Below are 15,751 nucleotides of genomic sequence, written 5' to 3'. Positions count from 1 at the left end.
GTCTTGCCCCTGCATAATAACCAATAGGCCATTATTTGCTGAGATTCTCTTACTGTTAAATTTATCCCATATCTGAAATCTTCACAGTAGAATTTACACACACAAAAATGACATCCAAATAAACTTAAATACTAATTCTTCCAGAATGCTATTTGTTATGAGCAATTCATCTACATTGCAGTAAACATGAAACACTGTGTCTAAGAAAAGTAAAATTTGCTCATTTATATCATAATTTATCAACTAAAAACTTAACAGACATTAAATATTAACTTTTTAAGCTTTTTGTTGTAAGTTTTCAAGTATTATATTTTCCATTGTATGTTGTTGAAATCAGTGGTCAACCTGTGTACCTATGAAAAATAAATATTGCTGAATGGGTAACAGAGAGTGTATGCTCTGACTTGCCCTTAAATGAAGGAAAGGAGATGCATCATCAGCTCTCTCCTGGCAAGACAGTTTAAAATTATATTTTAAAAAATACATTGCCTTAGAAGATACATACATCCACCTCTGCAATGTAAACCAAATAAATCAGAATCATATATTGAAAGCTTTTTAGTAAAAAAAAAAAAGAAAATCTATATTTAATAATGAAGGTCTTGTAGGTCAAGAGAAACTCTAGCAGATAATTTGGGTCAGAGACAGAAGGATTTGAAGAGTCCTGCCTGCCAGGAAACTTCCAGGGATTTAAGGACTTATACTGACACGTTTCCACTGTTGATAAAAAGTGCAATAATACTTACACTTTTTATAAATAAAATAAATATCTGTTTGAAAAAAAAAAGCTAACCATATATACTTAGAAACTGTGGCTTATCTATCAATGTCTAAATATATAAAGCCCCTGTTTACCTGAGCAAGGCACTACATCTGAACATCCACTGCATGATGTGAAAAACAAACGCTTGTTTTAGTACACAGCCTTATTAACTAAAGAATCAAAAAAGAATAATTGCAAGAGTAATTTGTTCTAAATATTCACATTTTGTTCTTTCTTGGACTAGGGTGCCCAAATATTGCTACTAAGCTGTTAAGATAAAACCAACTGCTGCTTTAAATGATTCTTTGCTTATCATTCAGTAACACACAGAATAAAAAGTTTCCACAAAGTACTGTCTAGACAGAAATACCCACCTGTATTTCCCACCTGTCTCAGAAGTGAATTATGCAAGAAGCAATAAAGCAAGAGGCTTAAAAATTTAGAGATGGTAAAGACAGTCTCAAGGACCTAAATAACATGTGGACTTTTTTCCTGCTACCTTTGAATACATGTTCATTGGGGAGCATAATGAGGAGGGAGTATAACAAGTTCACAGATACCACCCCTACATGAGAATATGGCATTTGTTTAGATCATTGACCTTTGCAGACACCTATTATGCACAAGTACATATCATTTCCTAGATAGGTTCTAATTTTAATTTGCCAGTACTTTAACTTTCAACTAACCAGGCAAAGATGTTTCACTCCCCTACTCAGGTGCCTGTCCATGCTGGGGTTTAAAATAACCTTTCAGTTGTCTGGTATTGATTTATTTTCTAAAAACAACAGACAAAAAAGATATCCACATAATTTTAAGTTCTTCAAAATAACCAAAATTCTTTTCCATTAATTCTTCTAAGGGATTCTCCTTTTATATAGACAGAAAAAAAATTTAGTAAGAATGATGCAGACAATTATGTGTATCACCTCCATGATAAATTAGCCAGAAACATGCAAAACAAAAAGGAATTGTTTTGCCAATTTGAATTAATGAAGACTTATTAGTCATTAATCTATACGCATTTTTCAAATGTATCAGCCCAAAGAGGCTTAATCTATTGTTAGTGTACTTCAGATGAAATAAAATATGAAATATGGCACTCAAGGCTTATTAAGCTTTATTCTTAAAACAGCTAATCAAACTAGGCATGTTTCTTATTTAAAAATAAGGCCTTATTGCAATTTGACTTAATTTCTATGGGCCTTTTTATTTGCTAATACTCAATCAACTTACATACACTAGAATGAGAAATTCTGTATTACTGGGCTTTCTAATTTATTGAGTAATGGACAATCAAACACTTTTTTTGGAAAATCAGTTCATATTTCATATTACACTGAGCAGAACATTTGTTTGCTTTCTGGGACCTCTGTCCAACCTTCTCATGCAAGTCCTGTGCTAGCCCTGTTTCTGTTTCTCTCACAGTACTCAAAATGTCACAGAATTTTGCAATTTTTTTCCTTCATATAGAAATAGCTTATCCCTGCTCTTTCTTTTAAAGATCAATACTAGGCTGTTTAAAACATCTTAAACTGTCAAAACGAATTCATCCTACATTATCTAAAGCCATTTCAACAGCTATTGATTTTGATTTGCATTTCTGTCAATTATTGCCTTATTGCCAGCTGTAAACATTGTACTGTGCAAATAAAACTGGTCAATATTCGGAGAAAAAACAAGAAAACATGAAATTCTTAACTCCCTGTTATCATTAAAAGCCATTTAGATGTGGGATAGAAGTAGAGTTTGCAGTATTAAGGGAAGATTGTATCAGATGTTTGAAATCAGCCCAGTGATATTGGTTTCCTGTTCTTTTTTAACCACATGTAAAAAGTCAGTGCTCATGAAAAGGCAACATTTTTGTGGACAGTGTCTTCATAAATATTCCAAGACAAGACCTGGAAGATGAAATAAACTTACCACTCCTAAATACATTCTTTATATCCAGTAGGGAAGAAAAAGAGAACTTGGAAGGAGTTAAAGCTCCATAATATCCATTAGCATTATTCACATATTCATGTCCATCTCTATCATGTACAGGTTTTCAAACAAACAGCAAACATTCACCAACTATTCAATAACAATCAAACCCTCAGGAAAAGAACCTTGAACTATAACTATAACCTTTAGCATTTATGCATAATCTTTAAGAGCTAGTGACTTCTTTTACCTTCTGGCCTGTGGTTTTTTAAATGCAAAATAAAGCAATTGTTCTTTTGTTTGTGAGACCAGAAAAAGTTAATATTGTATTTGTACATTGTAACCCAACAGTCAGCACTAGGAAAGTCACTAAAACAACTTGCATTTGGGTTTCAAACACAGGGTCACAAAGCATACATCTTCAAATTCCAAACTACTTCCACTTGCCCAACTTCCCTCATCCAATTCAGACTATTTATAAACTAACACTCTTAATTTAATGCTGAAAATATTCTTGTTATACTAGCAAGTCACAGCATTTGTCAGTTGCTACAAAAGCACAAATAATCCTTCTTTTTCAGGGGGAAGTAACCAGGAGGTAAAGTCTAAAATCTTGAAAATCACAACCCACAAGGTCTGTTTCAAAAAGTCTTAAGAAATAAACAAAAAAAAAAAATTATACTCTTTTTTCCATTTTGTTTCAGATATTATGAATATTAGATACCTCAAATAAACACAGATTCACTCATTAGTAGGCCACATCTCTTTGCCCTAATTTCTGAGAGCCCATTGGGCTAGGATTATTCATCAGAGTCTGCTGAACCAGATTTAGCCTAACAGTTGTTAAAAATATTGAGCACAAAGTAATAATACCATGACTTGAACTGCAAAGAAGGGGTACAAAGCTAATTTGAAACTGCTGTTCTAGACAAACATTCATCTAAAAGGCTTAAAATAAGCATTTATACTTTTAAGTGTTCTTAGCTTGAAACACAGATTTATTAATGTTTTTTCAGGTTTTCAGATGTGCAGCTACATATCAGTCTAATTAAAACTCAAATGACTGCTTTGTAACTACTCTGCATGTACTAATGAAGTACATGTCACTCTAAACCCTTCAGAGAAAAATATTTAAAATGCTGAGCTCCAGGGGACTTGGCAGAACATGCCAGCTGTCTAACCTTGTGATGTTCAGTTTCCCAGGGTAAGGCAGCAAGCCTGAAGCTTCTGGGATTAGCTTACACTGAAAAGCCAGCAGCTCTAACTTTCATCAGACATGAATGTATCCAAATAAGAACTCCTACCTCAAAATACTTTTAATTTCCTCTATATATCACTTATTTGTCTTTCAAGGACTTTCTTATTGTATTTTACTACAGTTAGTGCATTTGGTGAAGACAAGTAATCTGCTAGCAGTTCTTAACATATAGTCCCAAGATTATTAAAGAGTCACAAGGCTTGTATACTAAATGGGGCAAAAGACAAACCCAAACATCAAAACCCATCAACTGTGCACTTGGATGAGGGCACTGCTTTCAACAGACTGTTCAAAATGCAAATAGATAAGCCAATCATGCAATGATAGCAATTTTCCTTTTTAAAGCCAATCATGCAATGATAGCAATTTTCCTTTTTACTAGGAACTGAGCTAAAAATGTTAGGACTCAGAAAATAAATCACAGCAAACTGGCAGGTTTTTAGAAGCCTCTAAAAACTTGCCAAACCAATTACAGGACTGTACACCACATATCTGACTTCATTCGATCACAGTGTTTGTGTTACAGCAATATCTCAGACAAGATCTTTCAGCATAATATCTGCTTCTTTTTCATTTTAATCTTTAAGTAATAAGATGCCTAAACAGTTAGTGGGATATATAATTATAAAGGAAAACTGATTTAATGGGATTTTTCAGGTTTTCTTCTCTTATTTTAGACCAGAAGTGAAATTCCTACATATGTTCTACCAAAAAAACCCACACAAATGCAAACAAACAAATAAACAAAAAAAAACCTACACAAACAAACAAAAAACACCCAAAACAGTCACATTATACATGGGTTTGCAAAAATTTAGGGTTGGTTTGTTTTTTAACATACATTTAGATAATGAAGAAAGTTGCAAACCACACATTTGACTGGAGAAATTACAACTCATGTTTTGTTCATTAAATTTCATAAATTATATAACTTTGAGTTAAGTTTCTTGAATGGATGGCCTATGTTACTAATAGTGTGAAACAAAGAGATTTTGAAATTTTTCTTGCATTGTTTAGTTGATAGCAGACATGATGCATGCATAGATATCATAAGTACTATCCTTTCATTCAGTGCCATCACTTGGAGTATTATCATCAACTAAACTGACTTACAATATTGCTTCAATTCTATCTATCAGCTTTTGTCACTATATGTTCAGGTTACATGCCATGAACTCTAGCAGCAAATTTAGGAATTCAGAACTTTCCTTTGGAGGTTTTTTCCCAGGTGCTTTATCAATTACAGTGTTACATATTTCTAAAATACATTTTGGCAAGAAAATCCCAAGTATGCAATACATTTAAAGTTTTATAATAAAACTCCATGGGTTCTAAATAACTAGTATTCAGCATTCAGAGTTATCCCCAAAACCAGAGAACTGGCCTATAATAATGTCTTACTTTTAAAAATATTAAGTAAGTGAGTGTCATTTAAAAAGAAACACTTTCCCATTCATGAATGTACAGTTTGAAGATAGGAAGTGCTTTAAATTCATATTTTGTAGCAAATAATGCCTTATTAAGCTAAAACTCAATGTGTATCTCTGGCAAAACTAGATTTGATAAAAAATATTTCTTTAATATCAGAAATAATCCATTCCCATGTGAATTTAATACTTCAAATATCTGCTTCAACAGGAGATATAATGAAAAATGAAAATGCTATGGTTTCACAGATTGGATCTATTATTATTACACTGTTAAGTCTGTGGTGACCTGCTTGATATCACACATTTTGTTTCCTTTTTAAAAACTACCTGAGTTACAGGTGACAGTACGAATATGCTAAACTGTATTGTTATGCCGAATAAAAATGCCCACAATTTTCAGCTGATATAAAGCCATATTTCTATTGGTGCTTTACAGACATGGAGATCTGACAGTGTTTTTCATAGTCCAAATTTTTCACATTCATTTTAAATTATTTACTTTCCATCTCAATAAATATTTATGTTCGTTTCTGGAACTAATTGCAAGGATTACAATCAGGTCTGATGGCTATAACTACCAATCTGCATTTAGGCTCAAAATTTATAAAATATTTTACATTTACAAGAAGTAAAAACTGATTTGGATATACATAAATAATAAAGATAATATTTAAAAATTTATGTTGCATAAAAGTACATACAATGTTGTGAAACACACTTTTTATTTGCATTACTCCTAGAGAGCATTTTGCTGGGATAGAATGACTCTGAACAAAATCCTGCCTAATCTACACCTATGAAGACTTTGTCTACCTGTGTCTAATTTATGTATGTCAAGCAGGCCAAGTAATGTGTAAGTATTCATAAATTCCCTGCATTTGAATTATTGAAATCAACAGTTTTAGTCAAAGTCTGCTAAGTAGAGTCCTCTGAACATAAGATTACGTAAGATTAAGTGCCATCTTTACCATTAAATGGGAATAATCATTTTGGAAATATGACACAAAGGCAATTTAAATGGCCCTAAAGGTGCAGCTACAAAGCCCTGACAAAATTTTTGACTTATTATAAAAGAATTAACTGGAAACACATGTACAGAAATGAACCATAGCAATTACATTAAAAAAAATTCCAACCAACCACCTTACTTTGGTGTAAGGTGTAACCACCATCTTACATTCACAGAATGACCCAGTGTAAACACAAGCAAACAACACTGATCTAATTTCTCAGAGTGAATGAATTTTTAGAAAACTCACTGTTTCATTATGTCAGCAACTGCTCAAAAAGCATCTACTTGCATCCATATGTTAAGGAAAACCATGTGCTTTTTTATCTAATTGGATTTACACATTCAAAAACTGTGCACAATGCAGATACTGTTTCTCAGCTGTCAGAGAAAGTTTCAGACTCAGTCCCTCCGGAGACAGATTATTTGTCTTGGCCACTGAGAATATGTTTGGTGTAAAAGACAAAAAAAGAAGGCAACCCTTGCCTTCAGATCTTACACTCTAGAAGACAAACAGAGAAAAGAGGTTTTCTCCCAGAGACAATCAGGGTACAGGAGTTCAGGCCAATGACCCACCATTCAGGATGACACCCTTCTCCAGACACATCCATACATAATTTGACTGCTGGCATGGAAACAGCTTGCATAAATACTTAGAGAATCCTACTTTCATGTAGCATTGTCTGTGCCAGGTATAACCTTCTCCAGTCCCCTCCCCCGTTCTCCTTTTCCCTTTAAGCATAGCCACCTGTCCAGCTCCAGCCAATTCATCTGACAAAGAAAGGGCAAAGATAAAAATCAAATTATTTGCATTTGTCAGCACAAGAAGCAGTATGTCAGTCTTACCATCAGGCTTTATTTTCTACTGCCTTACACAACAGTAACATCTAGGGGCCAACAAACAACAGAGCATCAGTGACATACTCTGGATAATGGAGTCAGAATTCCCAACCAACTGGCCTACACCAGTCTAGCACTACATATGAAGAAACTTTCTGCTCTCTGAAGGAGAGACTCTTCAAAAGCAAATCAGAAAATAAGTTATTAAAGTCTTACTTCCATGTGAAATACCTCCTTAACTTTACAAATAGAATTATTATCAGTTTCCGGCCTCTGCTCTCAGCACTGTAATTTACTATATGTAAAAAGATCAAACCATAGGATCACACACTGCACTGCCTTCTTGCCTTCTTTAAAAAGTTAAAGGGAAAAAAAAAGGAAATAAAACACCAAAAAAACCAACTTGAGAGGCCTTTTTAGACCTTCAAAAACCCTTACTATATTATCCTCCCCTCTCTCAAGTCCAAATTACAGGGACTTCAAGAGGGAAAAAAATCCCACACATAGTTTTTATCTGTAAAGTAGGTCCATACCTCGGGGCATAATGAAATTAATATGAGTTTACTACCTGCCATAAAAACAGGAAAAACACCCAAACCATTATGCCACTTAGAAAAGCGTAACTTAGCTTTCAGTGTTCTGTTGTGCAGTGGTTCACAAGGGATCAACACCACCTTTGTGACTGACCCAGAGCTGAGTATTTTTCATTCTGCACAGTGGACAGGAATTGTTTTCAGAAGTTGTTAAAACATAGCTCCATCTTGTTTCCTTTTCAGCAATCCATGCATTATTTAAGTCTAAAGAAAATTTACTTCACTAGCAAGACAACATAATCTTTTAATGAATGGACTTCCTCATATTACCAATCTGTTTATATATAGAAAGCAACAACTAACATTCAAAAGTAAAGAAACAGATCTCACTTATCTTAAGGTAAGTTATGTTTTAATAAAAGGGATGAATTTGGAAGTACAGAAAACAATAATGAAACAAAATTACCTATAGACAATTGCTGAAAAGGAAGTTTACAGATCTGCTGGTTTGGGCTGGGGTAGAGTTAATTTTCTGCTCAGTGGCTGGTACAGGGCTGTGTTTTGGATTTGTTCTGAACACAGGGTTGATATTATAGAGATGGTTTTGTTATTGCTGAGCAGGGCTTGCACAGAGCAAAGGCCTTTTCTGCTTTCTCAGTTTTACCCTTCTGGTTCTCTCCCTGGTCCCACCCCTGATCCCACTGGGGGAGTGAGTGAGCACTCTCTGGGGGCTTGGCTGCTGCCTGGGACTAAACCATAAAAATGACACACTTGCTTTTTTTTCTGACAGCCATCCTTTATTTTCTTCTTCTTCTTACTTATGAAATAAAAATTCATGCCATAGATTTGACAAAACTTGTTGAATAAATAAATAAAGATAAGGAAAGTAAGCATTTTAAGTTTTGTCCTCAGCACACCTTCTTTGGGTTTTGTTATTCTTGCTGCTGCAACATTTTCAGTGTTAAAAATTCTTGATGGTTTAGAAATCTAATATTGTTATGCACTTGGCACTTCCAACCTATTCCTAGAATAAGATCTGTTTCGAGACAGATTTGCTTTGAAATTGGTAGAAACTGAAATAGAAATATTTTTGTTGAGCTACTACATCTCTAGAGATGAGGTAGTCATGAGTATATCTTGGGCAAGTCTGTATGTTTTATATTCGGGACTGTCTCCTATTAGTAAAATTAGGCATAATTTAGACTTGATGTCTTGCTTATCTGTTACCTTGCTCTTCAAGATATGAGATCAATTTGAGCAATTTGCAGCCTTGCACTAAGTCAAGACCTTTTCTGGTCCTCAACCCCTTCCACCAGCGTGCAGGTGGGAGGTGACAAGGAGTTGTGAGGGGACATCGCCGGGACAGCTGACTCCAACAAACCTAAGGGATATTCCAGACCATATAACCTCGTGCTCAGCACGGGGGATGAAAAAGGAAGCAGGGGGAGATCAGAATGACAGCATTTGTCTTCAAAGCCACCGTGATGCATGATGAAGCCTTGCTTTCCTTGGGATGTACACATGCCTGCTTATGAGAACAGGTGAATGAACTCCTTGTTTTACTTTGCCTATACAGGCATCTCTTGCCTCATCTCCCAGTGTTACTGCTGTACAGAGGTAAGAATTAATAGTCAGCAGTTAGCAAATTATTCTATCGAGACATATCTTCAATTTGACCAAGGAGTGTGAATTATTTAGTGATCCTGGGGCAGGAAAATGCACACAAAGAAGTTGTGATTATAAAACATCGGCTACACCATGAGGACCCACATCCTGAAAGATATAGGAGAAAAGCACAGCATAGTAACAAGCATTCTCAAAAATGCAAGTCCAGGATGACAGCTGGTCTATTACTTGTGTTCAGCCTATTACTGGTGCTTGGGTTTGCATCCCATCCTTGATCCCTGCCTGTAAATCACATGCCCCACTACAGTTTGCATTAAAGTGCATCACATCCCACTCTAACTGGAAAACAGCCTCTAAGACATGGATTTAAACAGGCTCAAGAATTTTTTTAACAGGCTCAAGAACTCTGTTGGAACTATTTTCAAATTATCACACCTCTTTGAATATTTCTTATGTTCCTCCTTATATAATGCAATAGTAACATGCATAGATACAGACATGAGGAAAAAATTATTTAGTCTTATGTATAGTAATTTTTTTTTTATTTATAGGCTTTAAGGATTTGGTAATTTTATGGCTCCCTCAATATTTATATCTACAAATGACTTCAGATGAGTTCATCCTAGCAGCTGTCAGCCCTTGAAAATTAAAACACAGACGAGCTGCATGGGCTTTCTTTTGTTTGCTTTTTTACCCCCAAACTCATGAAGAATGAGCAGAATACAAATTGTTTCCTAAAACAAGGAAAAAAAGCAGCATCAGCAAACAAGCATACATAACTGATATGAAATCTACACTGTATTCCTTAAAGACAGGAATATTCAGGAGGTTTATATGGGGAGAGAGAGACTATAGATCTAATATCCAAACCTCCTGAATTATAACAAATTCATTAAATAAATCTTTCAGGCCTCACAGGCAAGTAGAACTACAACCACTTCTATCCTAGCACATTTTTATTGTTAAAAAGATTCATTTAAAACAGAGCAGCATGAATTACTTCATCAAGATCACTGCTATTATAATGCATCATTAATATTCTAGTGAAAAATTTATTATTATGAATAATGCATTCAAAATGATGAGACAGAAATGAAGCATTACTCTGTGAATTATCAGAGAAAATCAAAGTGATGTTAAGAAAGCTGGCAAGATAACCATCATTTTTTGTTCTAAATCTTTCTAGATGTCTTTCCAGATGCTCTACCTTTATTATATTTTCTTATCAAATATTTATATTTTAACTGAAGAAAAAACAAATATATTAAACAATGTTCTTCCCTTTCTATGAATAAAATGTCCAAGTATATCCATTACTTCATTCACAAAACCAGTTCTGCCCTCAGGAAGCCCATTTTTGTCTTCATAACATTTATTTGAGCATATGTGACTGAGAAACAAAATCCCTTCTTTGCAATAAACAGCAAAGTTATTTTTTTCAAAATATATACTGCATATACACCAGAGTTAGAGGAGGCTTAGATAAAATGTGTTAGATGAGGTAATTTTGATACTTGCACTATGCTCAGATAAGGGAATCAGGTCTCAAAGTAATAATAACTTCAATATAAATGCCACAGAATAAAAACTTACCACAAACATAATAATTGCTCTCTTTTCTGCGGAGTTAGAATCAGAGCAATCAACTTATCTTTCAATTTGCAGTACACAAAAGTTGATCTGTGGCTTACTACAATTGACTTCAGACAAGCAAAATAACAAGCATATTGTTTGGGGTGGCCTTCTGTAGCTAACTAGTTTTAAAGTAAACACCACACTAGAGTCCAGCCAAAGGACAAAGAAACAATTAATCTTTGAATGGGCATTAAATATTCCTGTTATTATTGATAGACTTGATTTGTTCCTTCTTCTTGACAGATTTGTGTATATTACATTAAAGCAAGCAATGTTAAAACTATCCTTGCTTTGTGACATGAAATGACAAGTAAATCATTCAGCGGTACCTTAGAATTAGATGTGGATTCCAAAAAGCAAAGCCTGTTGCCAAATCCTTCTGCAGCAAGACACAATTTCTGTTGCTCCTTGTGAACAGTTGCAGTGCACTGCAGAACCACTTCATCATCCTACCAAAAAGAAAAAGCAAAAAGAGAACTAGGGTTATGTTTCTGACCCAGCAAGACCTATGGAACCTTTTAGAAAATCATTTTTAAATGCACAAACTGTTGTCCCTGAACACAAGCAGAATCAAACCCCAGCATATTTTTATTTTGAATTTCAAATGTGAGTAAATAAATTAAAATAATTATAATAACTGCATATGTACTTTTTCTGTTTGCCTGTCCTGGTAATAAAAGTCAGAGAAGGAGTTTTATTTTTGACTACATACGAAGTACACAGGAATTAGTATTTCTTTCATAGGTCAGTCATACAATGCAAAGAAGTAGAAAAGCTTAAAATCAATTAATTGATGGGTACCCTAGACATTTGAATTAACTTGTTTGTGTGTATACTGCACATATTCTAGTTAACACAACTTGCTTAGAAGGTTGTAAAGAAAAAAGTAAACAAAAATACTTTTCCTATCTTCAGAATCATTTTGTATATATAATTCATAAATTAGTGTTTTTGCAGTAAGTTGAGAAGTATAATCTTGTGTAAATAAAGGATTTTACCTCCAAAAAGCTAGTGCCTGGTATAAGCTGTGGAGAGAACTACCCACATTTTCTTAACAGAAGAAGGTGTGGTGACTTGCTTAGACTTTCGTGAGCAAGGAAGACTTTGTGATAGAAGCTAATAAAAGTATGATGACTAAGCAGAGTGCTGAAGCTTATGAGAGAAAGTACTACCACTATCTTATACTGAGCTTAATAGACTTTATGAACTTGCCAATTAAGTGCTCTGTGCTTACCCTAATGTGCAAGGATATAAAAATATACAGGAAATACTCAGAATTAAAAGGGAAAATGAGTTATAGGGACAGCTGTCCCATAGCTCTGCTCAGTATTTCAGAGAAAGGAGGGTCTAGGAGGAATCAATGATATCTTACACACAGCAAAGCAGTGTGTTCCTTAGTCCTTAATATGTATTAACTAAAATTCTACAGGACTAATTCTGTGAAGTAACAGTTAAAGATCTTATCAACAAGCCCCAAAAAACAGATGCAGACCCTTATTTAAATCACAGTTCTTCTAAGTAACACAATCAGCAGCTGGAGAATCTCTGCAGGAATATAGTTCAAGTTAAAGAAAGAAAATTTTGTTGCAATGAGTATTTTCTAGCAAAGATTTTCTGGTTTAGAATAGAAAAAATAGCATTGCCCTATACATTCTGCCAATTCATTTATGAGTTTCCAATAATAAATTTCAAATGAATGATTATGAAGAGGCCATACTGAACACCGTAAATACAATTCAATAAATAGAACAATAAAACTACAGAATGAAGCATGCAACTGGAAGCAGAACAGCCTGAGACTTCAAAAATGCACGCATTAAAGCGGGAATGTTTACCAAAGGAGTTGTTCTTATGGGCAGTTTGCTACAGAGGGACATTCAGAAAAGTTCATCAAATTACATTAACTCCTGAATTTAAATTGAACTGAATAATTTGAAACCACCCACAAACTCATCCTGAATTAAAGTAGCTTTTCATTTGGTTCCATTTACTTTACTCAAATAATTTAACTAGACTAAATTAAATTGTATCTCCATCTGAAAAGAACAGGAGGTTACATAGGGTTTAATCAGACACTTGAAAAAATTAATTCCTGTTACCTTTTTTTAATTGTCCCCATATGGAAAAGGTAAGTGTAGGTAAAGCAATTTTATTTGTATACCAGCAACAGTGCCCATGCTGCAATCCACAGTCAGGTATTAAATCCGAAAAACTTAATACATGCATATGTTACTGGTGAAGTTCACAATGCAAAATCGCAGCTAACAAAGAAAAATCCCTGAAGGCCAATATCAAGGATGGAAAAGACCACACATACAGACCTAACAGCTTTGTTGTGTACTCTTTGTGAAAGTAACATAATCTATAAAACCCAGAGCATTTGGAGGGGGGGCAAAGCAAGTGCTTGGTTGTGTTTATTTTTTAAAGCACTATTTCCTAATCTTAATTGCATTTGGTTAAAATAAGGTTTCTTTTAGGTTAAAAATGGTGGTGTTAGATTGAAGCTATATAAATACACTCTCCTTCTTTCTCTTTCTAGCCCTTCTTCCTGAAGTAACCACCCCAGCAGAATAGAAATTCCAGTAACTCTGTCACCATTGTCCTAGAGTTGCCTCCAAAAAGTATCGCTAAAGATTCTAACATTGTACCTCCACAGCCAGAAGTAAACAACATAATAAGGCTACTTTCTACTGAAATGAAGCACAATTTTTTTTTGTACTGCCCCATTTTCTACCATTGTAAGCTAGGTTTTTAGAGAACATCTGAAAAGTGTTTGACAAAGCCCATCTAAAAAAATTATTGTATGCTGACAGCAGCAAGATATAAGTTGGTTTGGGGCAAGTCCCTGACATACTTAATTATAGTTAAGGATCTAATATATCATACCCTTCCCTGCAAACCAATTAAGCTCAATTACCAAACACACATATATAATGCAGATGCTGACTGCTAGAGGATTAAGAACAGGAATATAGCAACTGCTAAATTTCCTGACACACACACTTACTCAATACATTTTGCAAACATTTTCCCCTTCTTTCTCTGTGCAGTGTATGGCATACACGGATTATTTTGTTACATACTTGGTAAATACAAAAGACATTTTATTAATAAATGCTTCCAAGTTAGTGAAAATCAATCACCCTCCCATATCCTTTTACAAAGTTTATTTCTGGGTTGGTAGGACATGTTCATTAAAACAAATCAAATTTCAACTCTGTTATATTTTCTTTGTTTTCTATGGAGATGTTCACAATAAATGTTCTCTTAATTCAGGTCTCAGAGTCACAGTGTCGTGGAACTTAGCATTCTAGTCCAAGTGGTGGTGTAACACTGGCACAGAAGGTTAAGAAAGTGATGCCACTGTCAGATCACATGAAAGGTAATTACGGATAATGAGCATCACGCACACAGAGAGCTCTAAATTACTTTGCATTTCTGTGCCCATCATTATAGAATTGTCTAATATAGGCTCCACATTAGATTCAGTCTTCCAACATTTACTGACTATGTATTCAGAAGATTCCTACAGATATTCAACTTGATTGTGTTGCAGAATTACTTTAAGATACATTATTCCATTACATTTCTTTAAAGCAGACTGGTAAGTGGGTAAGCATCACAGCAGTGTTTTTCTAAACCTGTTTTCAAATCAGCAAATGATAAGCAGTTCCAATATCAAGAGAGCTAAAAATGCATTATTTCCTTATCTTAAGTCATACCATGAAAGAGACCTTCACTCTCTTTGCTCTTGTACAAAGAACACTACAATATGCATCATACTAAATGTCTATTAAATAAAAATATCTTTCAGATATTTTTACATAATGAATTATGAGATGTCTCAAACTGATTCATTCCTTCCTATTATCTTCTGATATTAGTTCATCATCGCTTTTCCTGTCAGGTCAACATAATTTATAGTTCAAAGGGCTGTAACTGTAGCCTTCAAAAGTTAAAGAGATACATCAACTCTCTTCTCACATGACTGAAAATTCAGGGTAGAAGAGGCAATGCGAAGTTCCTGACCATAATGTTGGTGCCTTTTAAATACATCTGCAAATGTTATTTAATATCACAGTAAACTAAACAGACAAAGATCTGAGAGTTCAAGAAACCAACTTCAAGCACAGGTATTTAATGCTAAAATGTAATCACTTGTACTAACTTTTTATCCATATGGAATATAAACTCTTGGACAGAGTGTTTCAAGACATGTAGACATCTGTGCATGTCTGTGCACAGCTGCACTGACAATATAAAGTGCATAGTCAAAAGGACAAAACCTAGTCTTTTTGTAATACAGTTATAGGTCTTTGTAATAGATCAAGATAACATGCTTTAATAAACAATAGCATGTCTCAATAATTTTGAAATAAATGAGTTTAGTATATACTCATTTTCATTAAAATGCAAATAAAAACAGTTTCTATATTCTGCAGTAAATAACTATGGTATTTAATTTAAAGTTCATATTCAAAACAATCACAACAGATAAATATTATACAAAGTTTCTTATAGTCTTGAAAAAGCTTCAGTACAGCTTGGAAGAAAGGGCAGTAGCACAAACCCAAAATCCCTGCAGTCTTTTCCACTGACAGATATTTCTGCTACTCTTGTTTTGCTGATTAATCATCACTTTGGTAAACATCTGCCTGTTTCCTCCATGGAAATTTGAATTGTTACTATTTCCATCCCAATTCCCTATCACCATAGCAGCTTTCACTAGTTAAG

The 15,751-nt window shown here is 34.3% G+C and overlaps 1 protein-coding gene across 1 annotated transcript in view; it reads right to left on the bottom strand.

Moving 5' to 3' along the window:
* RYR2 (ryanodine receptor 2) overlaps window positions 1-15,751 on the bottom strand; it is a 386,286-nt gene that overhangs the window by 276,962 nt on the left and 93,573 nt on the right. Inside the window, exon 2 of the mRNA XM_053974163.1 lies at window positions 11,347-11,466. Coding sequence (XP_053830138.1) covers window positions 11,347-11,466 — 120 coding nt within the window. The remainder of the gene's footprint in view (window positions 1-11,346; window positions 11,467-15,751) is intronic.

This window comes from Vidua macroura, chromosome 3 (assembly GCF_024509145.1).
Source record: "Vidua macroura isolate BioBank_ID:100142 chromosome 3, ASM2450914v1, whole genome shotgun sequence".
NCBI classification, from domain to species: Eukaryota; Metazoa; Chordata; class Aves; order Passeriformes; family Viduidae; genus Vidua; species Vidua macroura.
The sequence above is the reverse complement of the archived record's forward strand: the minus strand, read 5'-3'. Positions and strand labels throughout refer to the sequence as shown.